General features: G+C 43.7%; 1 protein-coding gene across 1 annotated transcript in view; it reads left to right on the top strand.

Annotated features, from left to right (window-relative positions):
* The first annotated feature begins 6 nt into the window (after positions 1 to 6).
* XPR1 (xenotropic and polytropic retrovirus receptor 1) overlaps positions 7 to 18,507 on the top strand; it is a 108,393-nt gene continuing 89,892 nt past the window's right edge. The window contains exons 1-2 of the mRNA XM_019007668.1: positions 7 to 92; positions 6,936 to 6,987. Coding sequence (XP_018863213.1) covers positions 24 to 92; positions 6,936 to 6,987 — 121 coding nt within the window. The 5' untranslated portion in view covers positions 7 to 23. The remainder of the gene's footprint in view (positions 93 to 6,935; positions 6,988 to 18,507) is intronic.

The following is an 18,507-nucleotide window of genomic DNA, read 5'->3' as shown; positions in this document are numbered from 1 at the left end:
CCGGCGGCGGCGGCGGCGGCAGGATGAAGTTCGCCGAGCACCTCGCGGCGCACATCACCCCCGAGTGGCGGAAGCAGTACATCCAGTATGAGGTACGGCCCCCGGCAGGGCTCCGGGCACCGGCCCCCCGCGCCTCCCGGTGCCCGCCGTGCCGCGGGGAGGTGCTGATGGAGAGGCAGCGTGTGTGTGTGTGTTTGTATGTGTGTGTGTCCGGCACCCCTCGGCTGTCCGGTCCATTAATTAATGAATTAATTACCGCCTGTAACCTCTTGCCGGGGGACAGAGGTCGGGGCACACGCGCGGTGCGGAGCTCGGCACACCCGGGCACCGCCGGCCCCGCCGCAGCCCCGGCGGGGCTTCAGCACCAGCGCCGGTTCCCGGCCCCGGCGGCGGAGCAGCGGTGACTTTGAGAGGCTCCCGGCCTCCCAAGGACGATCCCGCTGGGCTGGGCAGCTCCGGCCACCCTGCCGGGCTCACCGGTACCGCTCTCGGCTCCCCCGAGCCCCCCAAAACAGGGCACCAAACCCCCATCAACTCTCCCGAGCCCCCCAAAACAGGGCACCAAACCCCCATCAACTCCCCCGAGCCCCCCAGAACAAGGCACCAAACCCCCATCAACTCCCGTTTTATGATCATTTTTAAGTAAGGCTCTGCATCTCGCTGTTTCACGCTCCAGTCGGGGCGTTTGTGAGCACTGTTTGCACCAAGTTGTGCTGCATTAATCGTGAATTATCTGCAGAATACAGCTTTTTTTGGGCTTTATTGTGCCAGCCTGCTAAAGGTCACGCTGATTGCATCGTTTCAGATTTATCACACCGGTTCTGGGCTTGGGTTGAACTGGATGGAGCTGGAGGTGGTTATTTGTAGTAAAACCATTTCCTATTCCAGTGTCAGCAGTAAAAGTGGCAGGTGCCGTCTTTTCCACAAGTAATAATTAAATCTAGACAACGGAAATCTGATTATAGGACAGCCACGATCAGCAAAACTTCTTGACTGCTTGACTCACTTAAAACCACGCAACATTTGTTATTGTTTGAGGGCCTGTATTTTCTCCCTAGGACTATAATAGCAATTTATTTATCTTATGCCTATTAATCTGTCTGCATTTGCAAGGAAAACCACATTTATCTTAGCTTGCTTTGTTATAATGTCGTTCTTAAAAAGTTTATATCTGCCCTTTTCACTCTTCCTTTGTTTTCCTTTACCTGACTGCAGAGGAACGGATGTTTAAATAAAAACTGCAGTTGGAATTGGCTTTACAACAATATTGTGATCTCCTTGAGTTATGTGGAGAGCTAGATGGCCAAATAATGCCATCAGTCTTTGAGGAGGAGGAAAACCATTGTCTTGATAAAATAAAGGGCCAGTTCTGCATCATGTCTCTGATGGGTTATCCCTGTGAGAGTTGTCTTCTGTTCCTGGAAACAGAAAACTTGGATATCTTCCCAAGAGCAGCTTTGGAGGTGGGTCGGAGGGGAAGGCAAGGGGGGAAATGAAAGGGTGAAAGATCTGAGGGTAAGAGGGTAAGGAGACCCAGTGAACTACAACACCTCGATTAATGTGTGAAGAGCTCCGCTGCTCCTCTGCCACTGTTTTCATTACGGGAGGTTAATTTTCAGCTGTTTTAACTGGGGCACTATTATTATGTCATCCTCCCTTCCTCCATCCCAGTTTAAAATGTAGATTTCAGTAAAAACTTCCTTCAAGTTGTTACTCTTTCTAATCACAAGTAATCTCCTCCTAGGATAGACAGCTTAATGTGGGGTGAACGAAAACACAAACCTCACCCTCCCTTTCAGTAACAACTTTCAAACTCTTTGTTTGCCTTGTTGCAGCTGGCTGGATGTGAGTCAGCCTCCTGCTCATGCATTTTACAGTGATGGAATAGCCTGGCATTTATTATTCAGTAACTGGTGGTCGTGTGGGTGCAGTGCATAAAAGCTCAGCACTACCTCCGTTTACTTGTTGATTATTCCCGAGGCAAAAAGCACCCAGCCCTCTTTTGTCCAGAAAAATTCCCGGGCGTTTAGCAAATCTGAGGTTAAAACTTCGCCTTGTGTTACTTGTGTGCTGCGCTGCTCACAGAAGGTGTCACAGTAGCATTTTAAAACACTATTTGTATATTTAATAGTGTTATAATGTTTCTTCACCTCACGGTTTCTATCTTTTCCTTCTTAATTAAAGCGGGAACCACCCTTTCAGAGTGAGAGATCTTCCCGGGTAGGTTTTTAACTCTGAAAAAATTCTTCCTGTTTCTAGCACGTCACCTTTAAGATGACACAATTCTGGAATGGTTTAGGTTGGAAGGGACCTTGAAAATCCTCTTGTACCATCCCCTGCCATGGGCAGGGACAGCTTCCACTATCCCAGGGTGCTCCAAACCCCATCCAGCCTGGCCTTGGACACTCCCAGGGATGTGGCAGCCACAGCTTCTCTTGGCAACCTGTGCCAGGGCCTCCCCACCCTCAGGGAAGATTTTTTGCATAATATCTGATCTAACCCTGCTCTCATTCAGTTTGAAGCTGTTCCCCATGAAAGGACTAAAAGTTGATGTAAAAATTGCTTCCTCCAAGTCGTTCTGTGTTGTAAAGCTTACATGCCCTCTTCTTAATTTTCTGCTCTGGTATTTGTAGTTATTTTCTTTGGATTCCTGGAGTGTGGCAGGACCCAGGAAACCTGTGAGATCCTTGGATGGGGTTTGGAGTGAGTGTGCCTGGGGGAGCTTTGCCAGTCAGACCAGGTGTAATCTGTTGGTGATAACATCAGAAAGAAGAGTGAGATTGTTGTGTTTTTAACACCTAAAAATGTAGCTTCACTTTCAGGTGGTCTTTAACAACTGACAGTCCTCAAAACTTCTTACCATTAACATGCTCTTTCCCTCCAAAAATATTCAGTTTAAGTATTCTAAGTGTGCTTGCAGGAAGTATGGAAGTTGCCAGGGTATAGGGGCTGGTAGTCAGGGTGAGAGCTTTAGGGAGAGAAAAATCCATTAATTTTCTTTTAACAGGCAAAAGTAAGATATATTTTAATAGGTGTGACTTAGATTCTTATTTTCTTTCAGCAAAAGCTCTGCAGTGACCATTACTGTACATCTGCTTTTTGAGAAGGAGCACTTGGCTTACAGAAAAGAGGGAAAATGGCAATGAATGCTATTCATATTTACACAAACCTTGATTGACTTGATTTGGCTTTCCATTCCAAATTTCCCTTCTAAAGATTGCATGAAATGATGTGGATGTGCCTTACCCTGGCAGCAGCAGTGAAAAGGTTTGCTCACCTTGTTTTAGGGGATCTGGCAGTGTATTTTCTTCTGTAAAGTGAATCACATTTTCCTAGCCTGTCAAACTATGGCCGTTTTGCCTTAAAAGTTTTGTGCCATTCATTTACCCTTCAGTTCCTTTGGAAAACTATGAAAACAGGAAAAATGGAAAACAGGAAAAGCATGAAAACAAACAAAATCCCAGCTTTTTGTGTCAGACAACTGAATTCTCATTTCCACATAGTCAGTACTGAAAAAAATTCAGGTAACTCTCGCATGGATTTCAGCTGATACTGCTTTTTTTTTGGCTGAGAGTGTGCTCTGCTGCATATAATGCTCATTTTTGATGCAGTGAAATACTGGGGTTGTTAGTCCTGTTTATCCACAAACCCTCCTGGGTTCCTTTGCTCTTGTGTCCCTCTCTTGGATTGCTTTCAGGAGGAGAACATAGCTCTGCCTGCTCAGACTTTTAAATGTGTGTGTCTGCACGTCCAGCTGATGGAACTGTACAACTCACTTGCACAGTTGCCAGATGGCTGTTTGGTTGCAGTTAATCTGGCCTGAATTTGTTTCTCTGCAGAAATCTGGTGGCATTTTTATAGATAAAGTACATAATACCTTTGAAATTGCAGCAGCTGGGGAGGGAGGAGGAGCAGAACAGTTATTACAGGTGCAAAGTTCATGGGAGAGATGGGTAAAAGTGTGAGCAGGTGACCTCCCTTCCCTTTGAGGGAGATCCCAGGTTTTTTAAGTCCTTTTGCTGCTGCAGAAGAGAAACAGGTTGCTGAGTTTTAGGCATCATTTCTCCCAGACACCACCTGCAGCAGGAAGTAGGTGGGGGGAGAGGAAACTGATAGCTGAGGTTGCCTGCTTGCCTTTAGAGTCTCTCTTGAAGAAACAGGCTTTCAGTTTTTGGGAGGTGGCCAATTCTGCTCGTCAAACCCAGCTTCATGATAGGCAGTTCACACCCAGGCTTGCCACCTCCTGACACAAATCTGTTGTGCTATTTCACTATTTGTCCTTCCGGCTGTTAGCGGACGAGCTTAGAGGAGCAGAAGTGGTTTGAAAGACTCCTTTTAAAACAGTAGGGTTTTTTGAGTGTTTTAAGGTTTTTGTCCTTAGTTTTGTTCACTGTTAGGGTCTGATGGTTGCATTTTCAAGTGTTTTCTTTTTTTGCCTTTTTTTTTTTGTTCTCTCATATATATTTCCACAAGTTTACTGATTGTGTGAGTTGTAGCACTGGCACAGTCTAAAGCAGGGAAATAACCCATTTTATTTAGTTTGAGGGCAGGAAGAGTAATTCCTAAGTGTTTCACATTGACAGTGATGGATAACTTTTGTAAATGATCGGCTCTAAAATTCTGTAATCTAGAGGACTAAATAGTTTAGGTGTGAAGGAGCACAGAGTCTTTCACTTTCAGGTTATTGGTTTACTTATATAGGTCAGGAAAGCAGTAACAAAATCTTCTGCCCTGCAGCTGCCAGATTGTACTATGTCAGTCTGCATGGGGAGAGGTCTCTGGGACGACTGACACCTTCAGCTTTCAAGATTGCTTAGTGCAGGACTGTCAGTGTTGTCCTTTTTAATTTGTTTTTTTCTTTTTTTTAAATGACTGATAAAACCAGGGACAGGAATTACACTGGGTTTGCCTCTGGGTGGGTTAAGAGATGAGTTATTACTACAGTGACTTTCAATGTGCTGTCTCTTTGGTTTGTTTAGCCTGTGGCATGTGGTTGTGGTTCATGGAAAAAGTTACTGGTAGGTGAGGATGACGAGTGGGATGGAAAAGGAGGAAGACTTTTTGACTGCTTGGTGTGCAGGGGGCAGATCATGTGCTGCTGACTGGTGAGTCATGGGGGAAAGGGACTGAAGTGGCCAGTGTTCCTGAGGAATTTTAGAAAAGTACCAAGAGTAGAGGAGAGCTGTGCTGCTGGAATGAGGATCATCCAGCAGTGGCTTAGTTGGGAAAACAATTATGCAAGTGACCTTTGTTGAGACCTCTGTGGACTCAGGAGCCAGACCTTTGAGAGATGCCAGAGCTGCCGGTGTAAGCAGCCACCTTGGATATCTTGTGATAAACAGACTTGTCCTTTAGACCTTGTATTTACCCAACAGGATCGTAACCACCGTGTTACAACAGTGCTCAGTTCCCAGCTGCTGAGCTGGTGCTTTTTACCTCGAGGGTGTTGGGTGATTTGTCATTTAGGCTGGGAGGTTTTGTCCTGGGGTGCTATGGCACACACCTCTGCTTCTGTTTTCTTTCAGGTTTATACAAGTAAGGGATATGATGAGAATCAGGCAGAATAGATAGGAACTAAGAAGACCTGAATGACTTTTTTGTGTTGGATTTTTGTGGGCTCAAAAGTGAGAGAGTGGTGGTGGAAGAGGGCATACGTTCAGTATGGGCTTTAAGATGTGAGGTGTGTGTGTGTAAGCAAATCACTTCACAGTAGGAATGGGTCTTTCCCTGTGGCTTCTAATTCCCAAATTATGGTTCAGATTATTGATAAAACCCTAGAATGTTTTGGGTTGGATTTAAGATCATCTTGTTCTAGCTCCCTGCTATGGGCAGGGGCACTTTCCACTAAACCAGGTTGTTCCAAGCTCTGTCCAAACTGGCCTTGAACACTTCCAGGACACTGGAACAGCTTCTCTGGACAACCTGTGCTATGGCCTTACCACCCTCACAGGGAAGAATTTTTTTCCTAATATTTTATTCAAACCTGCACTTTGTCAGTTTGAATCCATTCTCTCTTGTCCTGTCATTCCTGGCTGTTGTCTGAAGTCCCTCCCCAGCTCTCTTGGAGCCCCTTTAGGCACTGGAAGGGGCTCTGAGATCTCCCTGGAGCTGAGCACCCCCAGCTCTTTTTCACCCTGTCTCCATAGCAGACATGCTCCAACCCCCTGATCATCATTGAGACCCTCCCCTGAACTCGTCTCATTCCTTCAGTCATTGGTCTGAATTCAGTTTATGGGGATGTGAGTGAGCAGATCTTTAATCTGTGCCTGGAGCAACACCAGTACCTTAACAACTGCCTGGGAAAGAGCCCTTCCAGAAAGGAGCTGCAAGGTAGCTCATGGTGCCTCCAGGACCTGAAACCTGATTAATTAATTAATTCTGGCTGGTGTTAATGTTGCCCTTTGGTTCCCATCTCTAGAGAACGCCGTCACCCTTGGTTCCATAATCTCCTTCATCATGTTGTATTTAGCTTTTAGAGTGTATGTGTGTTTTTGTGCTCCTGTATAACAGTGGTGAGAAATCCCTGAGGCTGCTTTTCCTCCATTTGCCTTGACAAATTCCTCTGTGTCACGCAACACTTCAGGTTTTCTTGTTATTTCTTCATTTTTTTAATGTAAAGCCTTTAGCATCCTACCAACTGGGAAACATTTTTCTGAGGGAAGATGTTGAAATGTATGGTTGGAATAAATTTTATAGATTAGTAAGATAACAGGTTTTAGACAAAGCAGTCAGTAAACATGAACCTGTTTCACTTGTGAACAGAAATACGTGTGATAGCCTTGACATCACGTACCATAGCTTTCTGTGCCAGTCTGCAGGATAAAAGGGCTTTAATTGCTTTTGTTTTCAAACAGGTGTATCAAAACAGTGTAATTTTTTTTTTTTTTACCTCTTAATACTAACTGTGTTCCTTGTTCTGTGCTTTTCCCTTGCAGGCTTTGAAAGAGATGCTATATGCAGCTGTGGACCAGGCCCCTTCTATAGAAGGTAAGCAAATTGTAACCCACAGTTGTGTTTTTCTTGGCACTGGGTGCTGGACACGTAGTCCTGCTACTTTTCTGTCCTCAGTCCTCCTAAATTGGTAAACTTAATATCCTGATGGGCAAATGCCTGGCCTTTCACAGCCTGTGTGCTATTTGTGATTGCTAGAACCCTTTGTCCTCTTTCATTGGGACAATAAATGTCTTTGTATAGTTTGAGACAGCAACAGCTGGATTCCTCTTGCTTATAAGGTCATTCAGTGGTGGAAGTATTTTCTTCATTGCTTGAGAATAGAGCTTTGTTTTCCTGTGAGAGCCAGCCACTCTGGGAGATAGCTGTGCTGGAGAGACACTGGTTCCTGGTTTGTTACTGGTGATCTGAGCTGGAAGAGTCTCATCCTTTTGTTCTGTTCCTCCCTGAATGCTGTGTTGCCTCTCCCATGTGGACATGAGTATCTCTTCTTATTTGCATGTGTTTATCGCCTCTGACTGCTCTGGGTTATTCCAGTAAGATGTTTGGTTTTAAGCTCACTGCATTTTAAATAGTTTGTTTAATTAAGTGATGATCTGTGCAAAATTTCTTAATGGAGCCTTTTAATTTCTATATCTTTCTTCCTTTTGTTGTCTTTAAACTACTGAAGAGTTTTTGCCTCTGTATTGCTTCACTCCTTACTTTCTTGCCCTTCATGTGGATTTCCAACTGCTTTATAACCTCCTTACCTTTATTATTTTCACTTTGATTGCAGAGTTAATTTTACTAATTTCTGAACATGGCCCTAGGCTTCTTGTATATTTATAGAGAAGGAGAACAAGTGCTGCTCCTGGTGAAGTCAGCTGTCTAACATCAGTAATGCTGGTCATTCTTCATGTTAGTTCATTAATTACTTTCCTTTTGTTGATTAGAACTGGGAAATGAGGTGTGACGTAGTTAATAAAATGTGATTTTTTTTTTTTTAATTTAACTTAACTCCACCTGCTCTTCAATTAGAATTTTAAAACCAGAGCTGCAATAATTAATAGTTTAAGAGAGTGTGTGTAGGATGGGGCAGTCTGTCCTTAAACTCTTCAGAGGTGCATTCCAAGCTGAAAACTTTGTGGGAGCAATGCTCAGGCAGGTGTAATTTTTAAATTTAATCTGACTGTTAGTAGCTCACTCAACTCATCCTGCAAATTTTGTTAAAAGAATCAGACTTCTCTAAAGTACAGGTCCTAGAACTAGGTTTCTAAAGGTGCTATAATCCAAAATCTATGGGTTATCTTCAGAAAACTCAGCATACTCTGGCAAAGAGGAAAGTCTTGTTTTATTATTTTAAAGTAGCAAAATTGCATAAAACCCACCCACAAACCTTTTTCCCCAACAGAATAAGACTAAGAGGAACTGAAGTTTTCTGTGTAGGCCAAACTGATTACAGTAACTTTTAAAGACAATTTACTAATGTTACTGAAAATCCAGCAATATTTTTATGGGAGATTGTAGCAATTATAAGACCCTTTTTTTTTATTTCCTCTCTTCTGTCCATTGGTCTATTATTGACAAGGTGAGCAAATGGTGTCTGTGCTAATGGAAGTTTGTAGTCTGATGCTGGAATGGGAATTCCTGGGCTTGGCTAGGGTTATCTACGGTTTCAAGGTGGGCTTGAGTTGCTTGTTGTAAATTCAGCATTTTGATTTCTTTAATTTCAGTGCTTGTGTTACAGTGGATGTTCTGTAATGTGCTGTGATGTTTGTGTGTAAACAGATTTGGCAAAGAAAGAGGAGGTGAATGAAATGACATTATATTTATGCTCTTTTAAACACTGTTAGAATTTAAACTTGTGCTTCTGCCTCCTTTGATGCTTTAAAAACCTCAACAAAAGGAAAGCAACTAAGACAGTTTCCATCAGTAGAACAATGTTCTGTTCATTTCTGGAGGGGTTGGGTCTTTTCCTCTTTACAGTAGAGAATATAATCCACACTGTTTTAAACCACTTTTATTGAAGTCTGTCTGCCTGACCCACCCTTAATTGAGGGCAGTTACACTAATTCCTTCACCTTTTGTGCTTCACCTTTTTTCCATCCCTGTTGCTTACATCCTTTTTTTTTTTTTTTTAAGCCCTTCTGCATTTGTTCATAGAAACTTTAGGCCAGGTTTAGTAGGTGGCTGCACACAAATCGTGCCCAGAACGCTGCTCTAGTCCCTATCAGAGGAGATGGAGCACGTTCCTTGAATTTTGAGAGGGAATGTAGTAGCTACTGTCAGGGGCTGGCTGTTGGCCTGCATATTTCCAGTTTAATATGGATTTTGCAATGGATACTTCTGTGTTGTTGTGAGCTTAGCACAGAAACTACAGAGCTGTGCTACTGAAACCCAGCCTCCCAGTATGAGCCTAATGTAATCTCATTTTAGACTGGTCTAACTAAAATCCATTTGCTAATTGATCTCGTTGATCACAGACACGCTGCAGAGCTCCAGAGTTGGCTTTGATTCACCTTGCATGAATTGTAAGCTAATCTTTGGATAATATATTGGATTGTGAAGACAAGGGAGTTTTGTTCAGCAAAGCTGAGGCTGTTCCTGGTTCTTATTCTGCTTGGCTGCATGTGTGATCTGGCATTTGTGAATGAATTTCTTCATTTTCTGCTGCAGGCTGCTTACTAAGTCAGTAAAATTTGTGTGTAGACAGAAATGCTTCCTATTGCTTAGTGGAATGCTGAAAGCACTTTGGAAATTCTTTATAACAACTAAAAAAAGTGCTACCCAACCAAGGCATGTAAATAATAGGCAAGGCAAGGCAATAGGTGAGCCACCCATCATGAATAGCTTTCTTAGGGTTTGTATCTAGGCATTTTCTGTTTGTGGGTGGGTAAACAAACCTAACTTCAGAATGACTCTTAAAGTCTGCAAGGGAAAGTTGCTTGTGCTGCTTTAGTGGACAGAGTGCTGCTGGGAAGAGGATCTTGGCTCCAAATTGTGCAGTTTATTCTGTGGATATATGGTGACCCTTCTCACTGTACTACATTGAATCATACCCATGTCTATCTGCTTTTTCCTATTTTTGGGTAATATACGGACTGTGATTTTTAACAAAAAGCCTTGTAGAGGTGGATAAGCAAAACCAATCCAGGCTGTATAAGTGGAAGAGGTTGTTTATAGCTGCCCCCTCACACAATTACAAGGTGCTGTGGCTCCCTGTGTTCCATGTGAGTTATTCCAGACTGTAGCATGTCATTTCTGGCAGTTCCTAGCTGTACACATAGATTTCTTTAATCTGTTCAAAGATACTTTTTTTTTCCCCATCCATCTGTCTCCTTTGTAATGACAGTTTTTATATGCCAGTATTATTCCTCCAGATGCTCCTCATCTTTTTACAAGGCAATCCCCTGATGAAACCTGCACCATCCTTCCACCTGAGCAACATCTGTACTAAATTAGTGTGCAGTCTGTTAATTCAATCCCTTGCACATCACTGGAAAAGGTATCAAACCATGCTGGATTCCCAGTTGTATGATGAGACTTTATTGGCTTTCTGGAGAGTTCTCTGGAGTGTGTTTGCTTCCTTAGCTGTTTGGAGCGTTCTGCTCGCTGTTACTGGAACAAGGAGGGTGAGTGGATGCTGCTCCCAGGATATCATTCACAGCTCCTGAGTTCCTGTGGCATGGCAGAAAGGCCTGATTGCAAGTGTGCCAGACCAGGCAACCTTTTTTGACCCTAAGATACCTTTAGCAAGAATCTGTGATGATTTAGAGGCAAAACCTGAGCGTAGCAAAAGCATGAAATTCTGACCTCACTGGGAGCGTGCTGTTTTGGTTTTCTTTTTCTTTGTTTTTTGTTTTCCTTTTGGTTTTGTTTTGTTCTCTTGTTGTTTCCTTGTCCTCCCACTGCTTCCTGTTCCATTTGACACCTAAGTATAAAACAGGTTACTGGACCACTCTTGCTTGGAGTGCTCTTGATTATTCCACTTGGTGAGCAGATGTGTCGGCATCTCCCCAAGCTCCTTACAATGCTGCGGACAGGAAAGTGCAGCTGTAAATTATTCATCCTCATTATCTGCTTGAATGGACAGGGGCCACTCTAAATATTATTTCCTAGAATATTTGCCTTCCAGATATTTAAATTTATCCTCCCTTTAATACTTGTGTAAACAAATATTGTTGTTGAAATATCAGATGGTACAAGAGCGTCCTGTTGTATCCTCTTATTCTGGAAATTACTTAAACCCAATCCCCAATTCCAGTGGCAGCTTTCAAACAGGGATCACACTGATTGTGTGGGGATGGAATGGTGTATTGGGGTAGGAGTGGGGAGTACAGATGTTCTAGGGTAGAATTCAAACCCAAAGGTAAGAGCTGGTGTTAAAACAACATTAATTGGTAGGGGAAAAGCTTTAGTGGTGACAGATATCCTCTGCTGGGGCCCGTAATCTTCGTGGTTGCCTGTTTACTCTTGATGGATTAGGAAAGCAAGAGGTGCAAGTTTGGGACATTCTGAGAGTGCCAGCACTGGCAGCCTGTCCCATGTTATTCCACCCTTGTTTCTGCTTTCATTCGAAAAGCACTTGCCCCGTTAACTGACAGCTACAGATCTTTAGTTTGGATTTATTTGTGTTACTGAATAAACAAAACAGTGTTCTTTAGGGGGATAAATAATCTTGGTGAATAAGTAGGGTGTGGGACATCACATTCTTTTTCTTTCCAGAGGAAGTTATGAGCCTGACAGTTTTTGTTACATGCAGACATGCTTTGTAGGGTTGATCAAAGGCTTAAGATTTGTCTGTGTATATGCAGATGTCTTCTTTTTATTTCAAAATAAACATTTATTTCCAATTGCACAAGCTTACTTTGTAGCGGCTTGAGGTTTTGTTTACATGGGAATGCTTAAGGCTTAAAAGAGTCTTCAACAGAAGTGCTGCACATCAGAAGCAGCCACAAAGAGATTAATGCTTTGTCTTTATTTCAGTGTGTTGTCACACACCCATAGGACAATGGGTTGGTGTCCTACACCCCAGATGCAGCTCCTTGATTCTGTCTAGGCTGTAATTCAGTCTGTAGGCCTCTGTATTTATAATTAGTATGTAAACTAACAAAAAAAAAAATTACAATCCCATGACAATCCCCTTCTCAGCTGGAGACCTGATGCCAGGTATTGCATTAGCTGTAGAAAAATAGGTTATTGGGCTTGTGGAAAACGTTAGCTCCCAGAATGTGCAAACGGTGGACAGGAGGAGAACTTGGCAGCATACCAGCATTTAGAGAAGGAGATGATGTCTGGTTTCTCTTCCCTTGGAGCAATAAAATTTGAAAGGTAAACAGTGCATATGGTTGGAGTAGGGTCCAGAGAGAACAGCTGGATGCTCACTAAAATATTTGGAGCACAGATGCCTGAGTGAAAACGTGGAGTACCGATCATGTAGAAGTCATTTTGCTGTCAGAAGCGGTTCAGCGCTCACAGCAAGGCAGCACAGAGACTGCTTTGTACCAAGCCCTGCCACTTTCTGTGCCTTCAGAGCAGAGCACACCCACCCATGCCACTGGTACAGCGACTTCCTCCTGGGTGATGAGCACCAAGAAGCTGAATTGTGCTTAACCAGTAATGAGAGTAACATGGATGTAGAATAAAGGTCAGGTTAGGCACAGAGCTGGAGTCACAGGGTGGAATCAGGGAGTGGTTTGGCTTGGAAGGGACCTATAAAGGTCATCTAGTCCAGCCCTCCTGTCATGGGCAGGGACACCTTCCACTGGACAGTGTTATTCTTCCAGATGCTCCTCATCTTTTTACAAGGCAATCCCCTGATGAAACCTGCACCATCCTTTCACCTGAGCAACATCTGTACTAAGTTAGTACAAAATTAGTAAATTAATTAGTAAAATTAGTAAATTAAATTAGTAAAACACTAGACCAGGTTGCTCCAGGCTGTGTCCAGCCTGGCCTTAAGCAGTTTCAGGGATGGGGCAGCCACAACTTCTCTGTACCAGGGTTTCCCCACCCTCACTGTGTAAGAAACATCTTCCTTATGTGTAATCTAAAGTGACCCTCTTTCACATTAAAACCATTACTAACACAACAGGCTCTGCTAGAAAGTCTATCCCCAGGCTAGTGAGTAGTGATTGAGTGATTGAAGGTGATTTATTGGTTGTGGAGACAAGCAGCCAATACAAGGTTTGATGTCATTACTGTCCTGTAGACCACAGGTTCTGAAGCTGTGGTGTGAGAGCACGTTCAGGGCTGGCTGGTGTGCTCAGGGTCCTGTCCTACCTGCAGATGCTTGAGCTTTTTCACTTCTTATAAACCACTTGTTTCAGAAAACCTCCTGGAGCCAGTGGGAGCCTCTCTGGGGCTCTCAGGGTGGTGTGGGATCATTCAGGGTAACCAAGAAGGTCATGGAGGGTAGGTGGTTTGTTTAGCAGGTTGATCACTATTTCTTTATGAAGGAAACTTGTGATTGCGGTCAGTGGAAATGCTGGATTTCCTCACCCTTTCCATTTGCCCCATGGCCAGCTCATGGCTGATTCTCTGCTTCATCTGTGTGGACAAGCCTGGAAACTTGTGCTGCTGCTGAGCACACTTCTTCCTTTTTCCTCTGCTTTGTGGTGTGTCCTGTGCAGCTTCAGCAGCAGCTCAGGCTGCTCTGACACATTCCTGTTGCGTGAAGAACTCAAGTCCTAAGCGTACCAAAGAGCAGGCTCAAGGCTTAGGAACATGCAGTTAATTGAACCATAGAAAATTCTCAGTTGGGAAGGATCTATGAGGATCATCCCTGCACAGGACCATCCCCAAGACTGGCACTGTGTGCCTGAGAGCACTGTCCAAATGCTCCTTGAGCTCTGTCAGGCTTAGTGCTGTGAACATTTCTCTGGGGAGCCCATTCCAGTGCCCAGTCACCCTCTGGATGAGCAGCCTTTTCCTAATATGCAACCAAAAAACCAGGTTATTCCCACCTTGCTGTCCCTAGGCACCAGAGGGCAGAGATCAGTGTCTGCCCCTCTCCTTCCCCTCATGAGGAAGCTGTAGACAGTGCTGAGTCTCCTTTTCCCCAGCTGAACACACCCAGTGGCCTCAGCCATGGTTTCCCCTCTAGACCCTTCACTGTTTCTCTCTGTCATTTTGTCCTGTGACCTTTTTTTCTCTACTTCAGCACCTTGGTATTGAGTGCTAAGAGGTGTCAAACCCAGGATAATCCACGAGCTGGGTGTAGAGCAGGAGGTAAAGGTGGGAGCTGGACCTGGCAGTCCAGGCTGGGCCTGGAGACAGGTTTCTCTGACAGGAAATGTTCAGCTGTGCCTTTCCCCCCTTTCCTCCCTTTTCTTCTTTTTCCCCTTCCTGCATTTGCTTTCCCATACATTAAGATGCCAGTCTGTGGTTAGATGAATTAACAGTGCTTGTAATTTAGCTGGAATGTGCCAGGTTTCATGTTAATGGTCAGAACTCAAGGGTTGGAAAGTAGATTTGCAAAGCTGGGAGACAGACAGCAGTGAGATATCAGGCAGCACAGAGGCTGTACACATGAAGAGCACTGCACATGTTTATGGAAGAGGCCATTATTTATTGCTTTGTTTCAAAAAAAGGCTTCACTAGATGTCTTAACAGCAAGATTTAGTGTGTATGAGGCAGCCTCAGGCTTTCTAGTCATTCCTTTGGCGCTGTGTTTGATATAGGTGACTTGAATTATTAGACAATTAAGATTTTTGGATGAGTCTGTAGCTACTCAGTGAATAATGCAACATGAATTAAGCTTGATTGGTTTCTCTCTCTTTAAAAATGCATGCTGTGGGTAAGGGAATGAGCAAAGTGTCCCTGGAAGGAGATTTCATTCTACATCATAGCTGCTTGTAAGATGCTTCAGAAAAATGGGCAATGTGCCAGTGGCCATGGAGTGGTGGCACCTCTGTGTGATGTGGTGGGAGGACCAAAGGCTGTCCCTCTTCCTAGAGTGGTCCTTTTTGTTCTCTGAATCTGCTGTAAGGCCACAGCACACAGAGACTATTGCACAATTGTTCTCTCAACATGAGAAGGTCTCTTTGATTAAGTAATTTTACAATTAGCAACAATGTGGTGAAAAGTCATCCCAGTCCCGGTGACGTGTCTTTCCTGATTTCTGAAGTAAAAATGAAAGCTAGTTGCCTGTTTCACCTGTATTGTTTGTTTTTTTTTAACACTGTATCTGTAGCCTTACAGTTTGACATCCAGCAGACAATTCATTCTAAAATGTAACCGTGCTTTTAGTAAATACATAATCTTTAACTTTAGTAACAGCTGAAAACTGCAAAACTGCAGCATATTGGTTTTATAAAGCCACTGTTAAAAACAATTACTTCAAAAATTTCTGGTTTATTCTATTTATTACCTGGCCATATGGATATTAAGATATTTTTTATATAGACATTAAGATATTTTAGATTGTTTTATGTTGTCTTTGTTGAGTGTGGTAACCTTTTTTCCCTGAATTAGAACAGCCTAAGTGTGAAAGCCTGATCCTATAGTTCAGTTCTTTTGGGAACTGAGAAGGGAAAACCATGGAGAGGTATAAAGCATATTTTACTAACCTCTGGTATGACAAGAGTACATAAAATTCCTTAGTTGTAAGGCAGCAGCACCATGAGTCAGAGTTGTCTATGTTTAACTAAAAATCACAAAGAAAACTGCATGAAAATACATAAATTTACTTTTTAAAGTGGCTTTTCTCTGTCCAGGGTGGTGACTGGGATCACAGAGGGCACAGACATCACTGGGATGGTGCAAAGCCTTTCTGGGCACTGACTCTTCTCAAATTGTGCACTCAGCAGCTCGACTTCCCTCTGCAAGGGGGAAGCCTTGTTTATCTCCTAGGAGATGGAAAACCAATTTCTACTTTTTGATGAGAAGCTGCCAGGCTATTTGACTAGACAAGAGAGGCAAGGCAGTGTTGTTGAGAAGAGGGGAATATAAATACCAATATAAATGCAATTTATTTTGCATGTGCTATATAGCCCCAGGCACACGTTTTAGAGGGGGAGTGAGAATTTTTTGCATGCTGAAATGCCAGCTCTAAATAGAAAAAGAGGCAAATTTGACATCCAGACTGTGTTTATAACCTTGCTTTTATTTTTACTGTAATTGCTTTTGCATGCTTTTATAAATGCTCCTAATGTCTTTGTGGGGCAAAATGCAGAGGAGCTGCAAAGATCAGCGTGGGTGAGCTGATAATTTGGGATCTGTCTTGTCCCGCTGTTGCAGACTTGTTCTGACACGTGGCCAGGGCTGCTATTCTGGAACCTCCTTGCTGGGATCCCATCCCTGCATGGATCTGCCGAGGCAGAGTTCAGTGCCAGCCTCTCTTCTTGTCACTCCTGGGTCAGCTGTAGGGGAAAAATGGGCACTGCTGGTCTAAACCCCCCTTTTTTCATTTTAATTCTCTCCTGTTCCAGCTGAGTGATCATTTGTATGAGTTTGTTAGGAGTTTCTGTGTTTTGAATGCTGTGTGGCAGAGCATCAGCAGCATGTACAGTGTGGTTGCTGAGAGTGAACCCAGGTTCTTTATGGGCTCAGCTGTAGGACTGAGTCACAGGCCATGCAGTAAAATGGGGTAATAATGAGCAGAATTGGCTGATGGACCTATCAAGTGAATTCTATAAACAGCTTAATGCAATTTGGCTTGTACTTCAAGTGTTTTGGTGTGACTTTGTCTTCCTTAATCAGAAGTAGCATTCAGAAAGCAAGGAGAGAAATGATCTGAGAGCCTGATAGGGCATTCCATGTTGTTTCATGGTCCTTGAGCTCTGCAGCAGCCCAAGGCAAAGGTTCAATTTCTCCTCTGCCCAGCCACAGGAGAACACACCCCTCCATTAGATTGCTTGGGGCTGCACCTTGGCTTGGTTCTGCCTGCACCTTGGTGAACAAAGATGCAGGAAAATGACTTTTGGAAGCTTCATGTGCTTCTAAAGCCTTTAGGGGATTACAGCTCCCTATCATCTAGAGACAGGAAAACTTCCCAGGGAGGACAAAGGAAAAGAAAAAAATCAAAATGCCTTTTTCTTGTCTGTGATCAAACTGGATTAAATCATGCTCACAGGTGGTACTTGTGTATATAGAGATTGCATTTTGGATGCTGGAGGTGATGATTTTGACAGCCATTTACGGTGTGGATTTAATTCATGCGGCATCAGTAAGACTCGTTTATTAAAGCTCCATGTTTCAAAGGATAAGCCAGTAAAATATAGATTGTGAATGAAATTTTGAGCAGTTGGAGGCAGAGAGGATAGAGACAGGGCTCACCACACCTGATCAGCCCCATCTGCTGTCCTGATCCTGCTGAAAAGTGACTGCTGGTTCTGGTCAGCACTTCAGATCCTGCAAAAATACCCCATGCATCAGGTGTGAGTTTTAGCAATATATCAGCAACAGGGAGCCTGCCACAGCTTTATTGCTGCTCTCTTCAGCAGATGTCCTTTCTTAGAGAGGGCTCAGAAAGGGAAGGAGTGAGGAGGGTGGTGAGGGGAGAAGTGGAGGGTTCATCTGTGTGCAGCCAGCCTGGCAGGAGCTGGTCAGGGCTCAAATCCTGCTGCCTGCCTCACATTTCCATGGGCATGAGGGCACTGTCTTTGGCTCTGGTGTTACCTGCACCCATGTGTTCTTGGAGGGGAAGATCAGTTTGCTACCAGTGGTGTTAAATGGAACTTTGAACTCAAGCCTCAAAGGCTCCAAAAGTCCTGACAAAAGAGCTTTCAAATCTGCCTCTCCTGTTTCAGAGATCCAAATACAGCTCAGCTAGAATTGATCTGTACTAATATCCCTTTTCTGCTTTCAGGCAGCTCCTCCAGGTTCAGTTCCAGGTGTTATTCTCAGTGGATTGAACAGGGTTAATGTGGTGGTAGCACTCGAGATGGAACAAAATGTTCTTCCAGCTCAGGAGGAATCCAGCACTGGAAGGAGCCTGATCTGGGCTTGGACTTGCCTAAGCACAAATCCGAGTAATGAATTAGTCATCAGGCAGAAAATTCACTTCCCTGGGGACATGGAGAGGGAGGCTGGAACAGCCCAGCTGTCAGTCAGGGATTGCTGATGCAGGAACTCTTCACCAGCTGAGAAAGTTCCCCCTACTGTTGGCAATATAATATATTATGGCTCAGTTGCCAAATCCTTTAATTTGGTATTTCAATAGTAACACGAGTCCTTCATGGTGAGCCCATGGTCTCTTTACCTAACCTACAGGGATGTGTTAACTGGCTGTTTTGAAACCAAAGGCAGCAAACCTTAATTGTAGCAACTCTGCTGTCTTCTACATGTCAGGCAATTTCATTGAATCCTTTTTGTCTGGTCAGGGTTTTGTCATCTCCATCCGTTTTGGGAGTGATTTCATGGTTGCTGAGGTATATGGGTCACAATGGGGTGAGTTTGGGAAGGGTTTCTGCTCCATCACCCTCTTACCGCCTTGGCCACAATTCTCATTTTATTTTGTTTTGGTTTATTTTTCCTCTCTTGTTTTGCATTCAGCAGCAGCATGTGGCTCATGGTAGCTGGTCTCAAGTGTGATAATTACTTTCTGAGATGTTTGGAAGCTTTATCAAGTAAGGA

This window comes from Parus major, chromosome 8 (genome assembly GCF_001522545.3).
Source record: "Parus major isolate Abel chromosome 8, Parus_major1.1, whole genome shotgun sequence".
Lineage (NCBI taxonomy): Eukaryota > Metazoa > Chordata > Aves > Passeriformes > Paridae > Parus > Parus major.
This window is presented reverse-complemented; position numbering and strand designations above follow the sequence as displayed.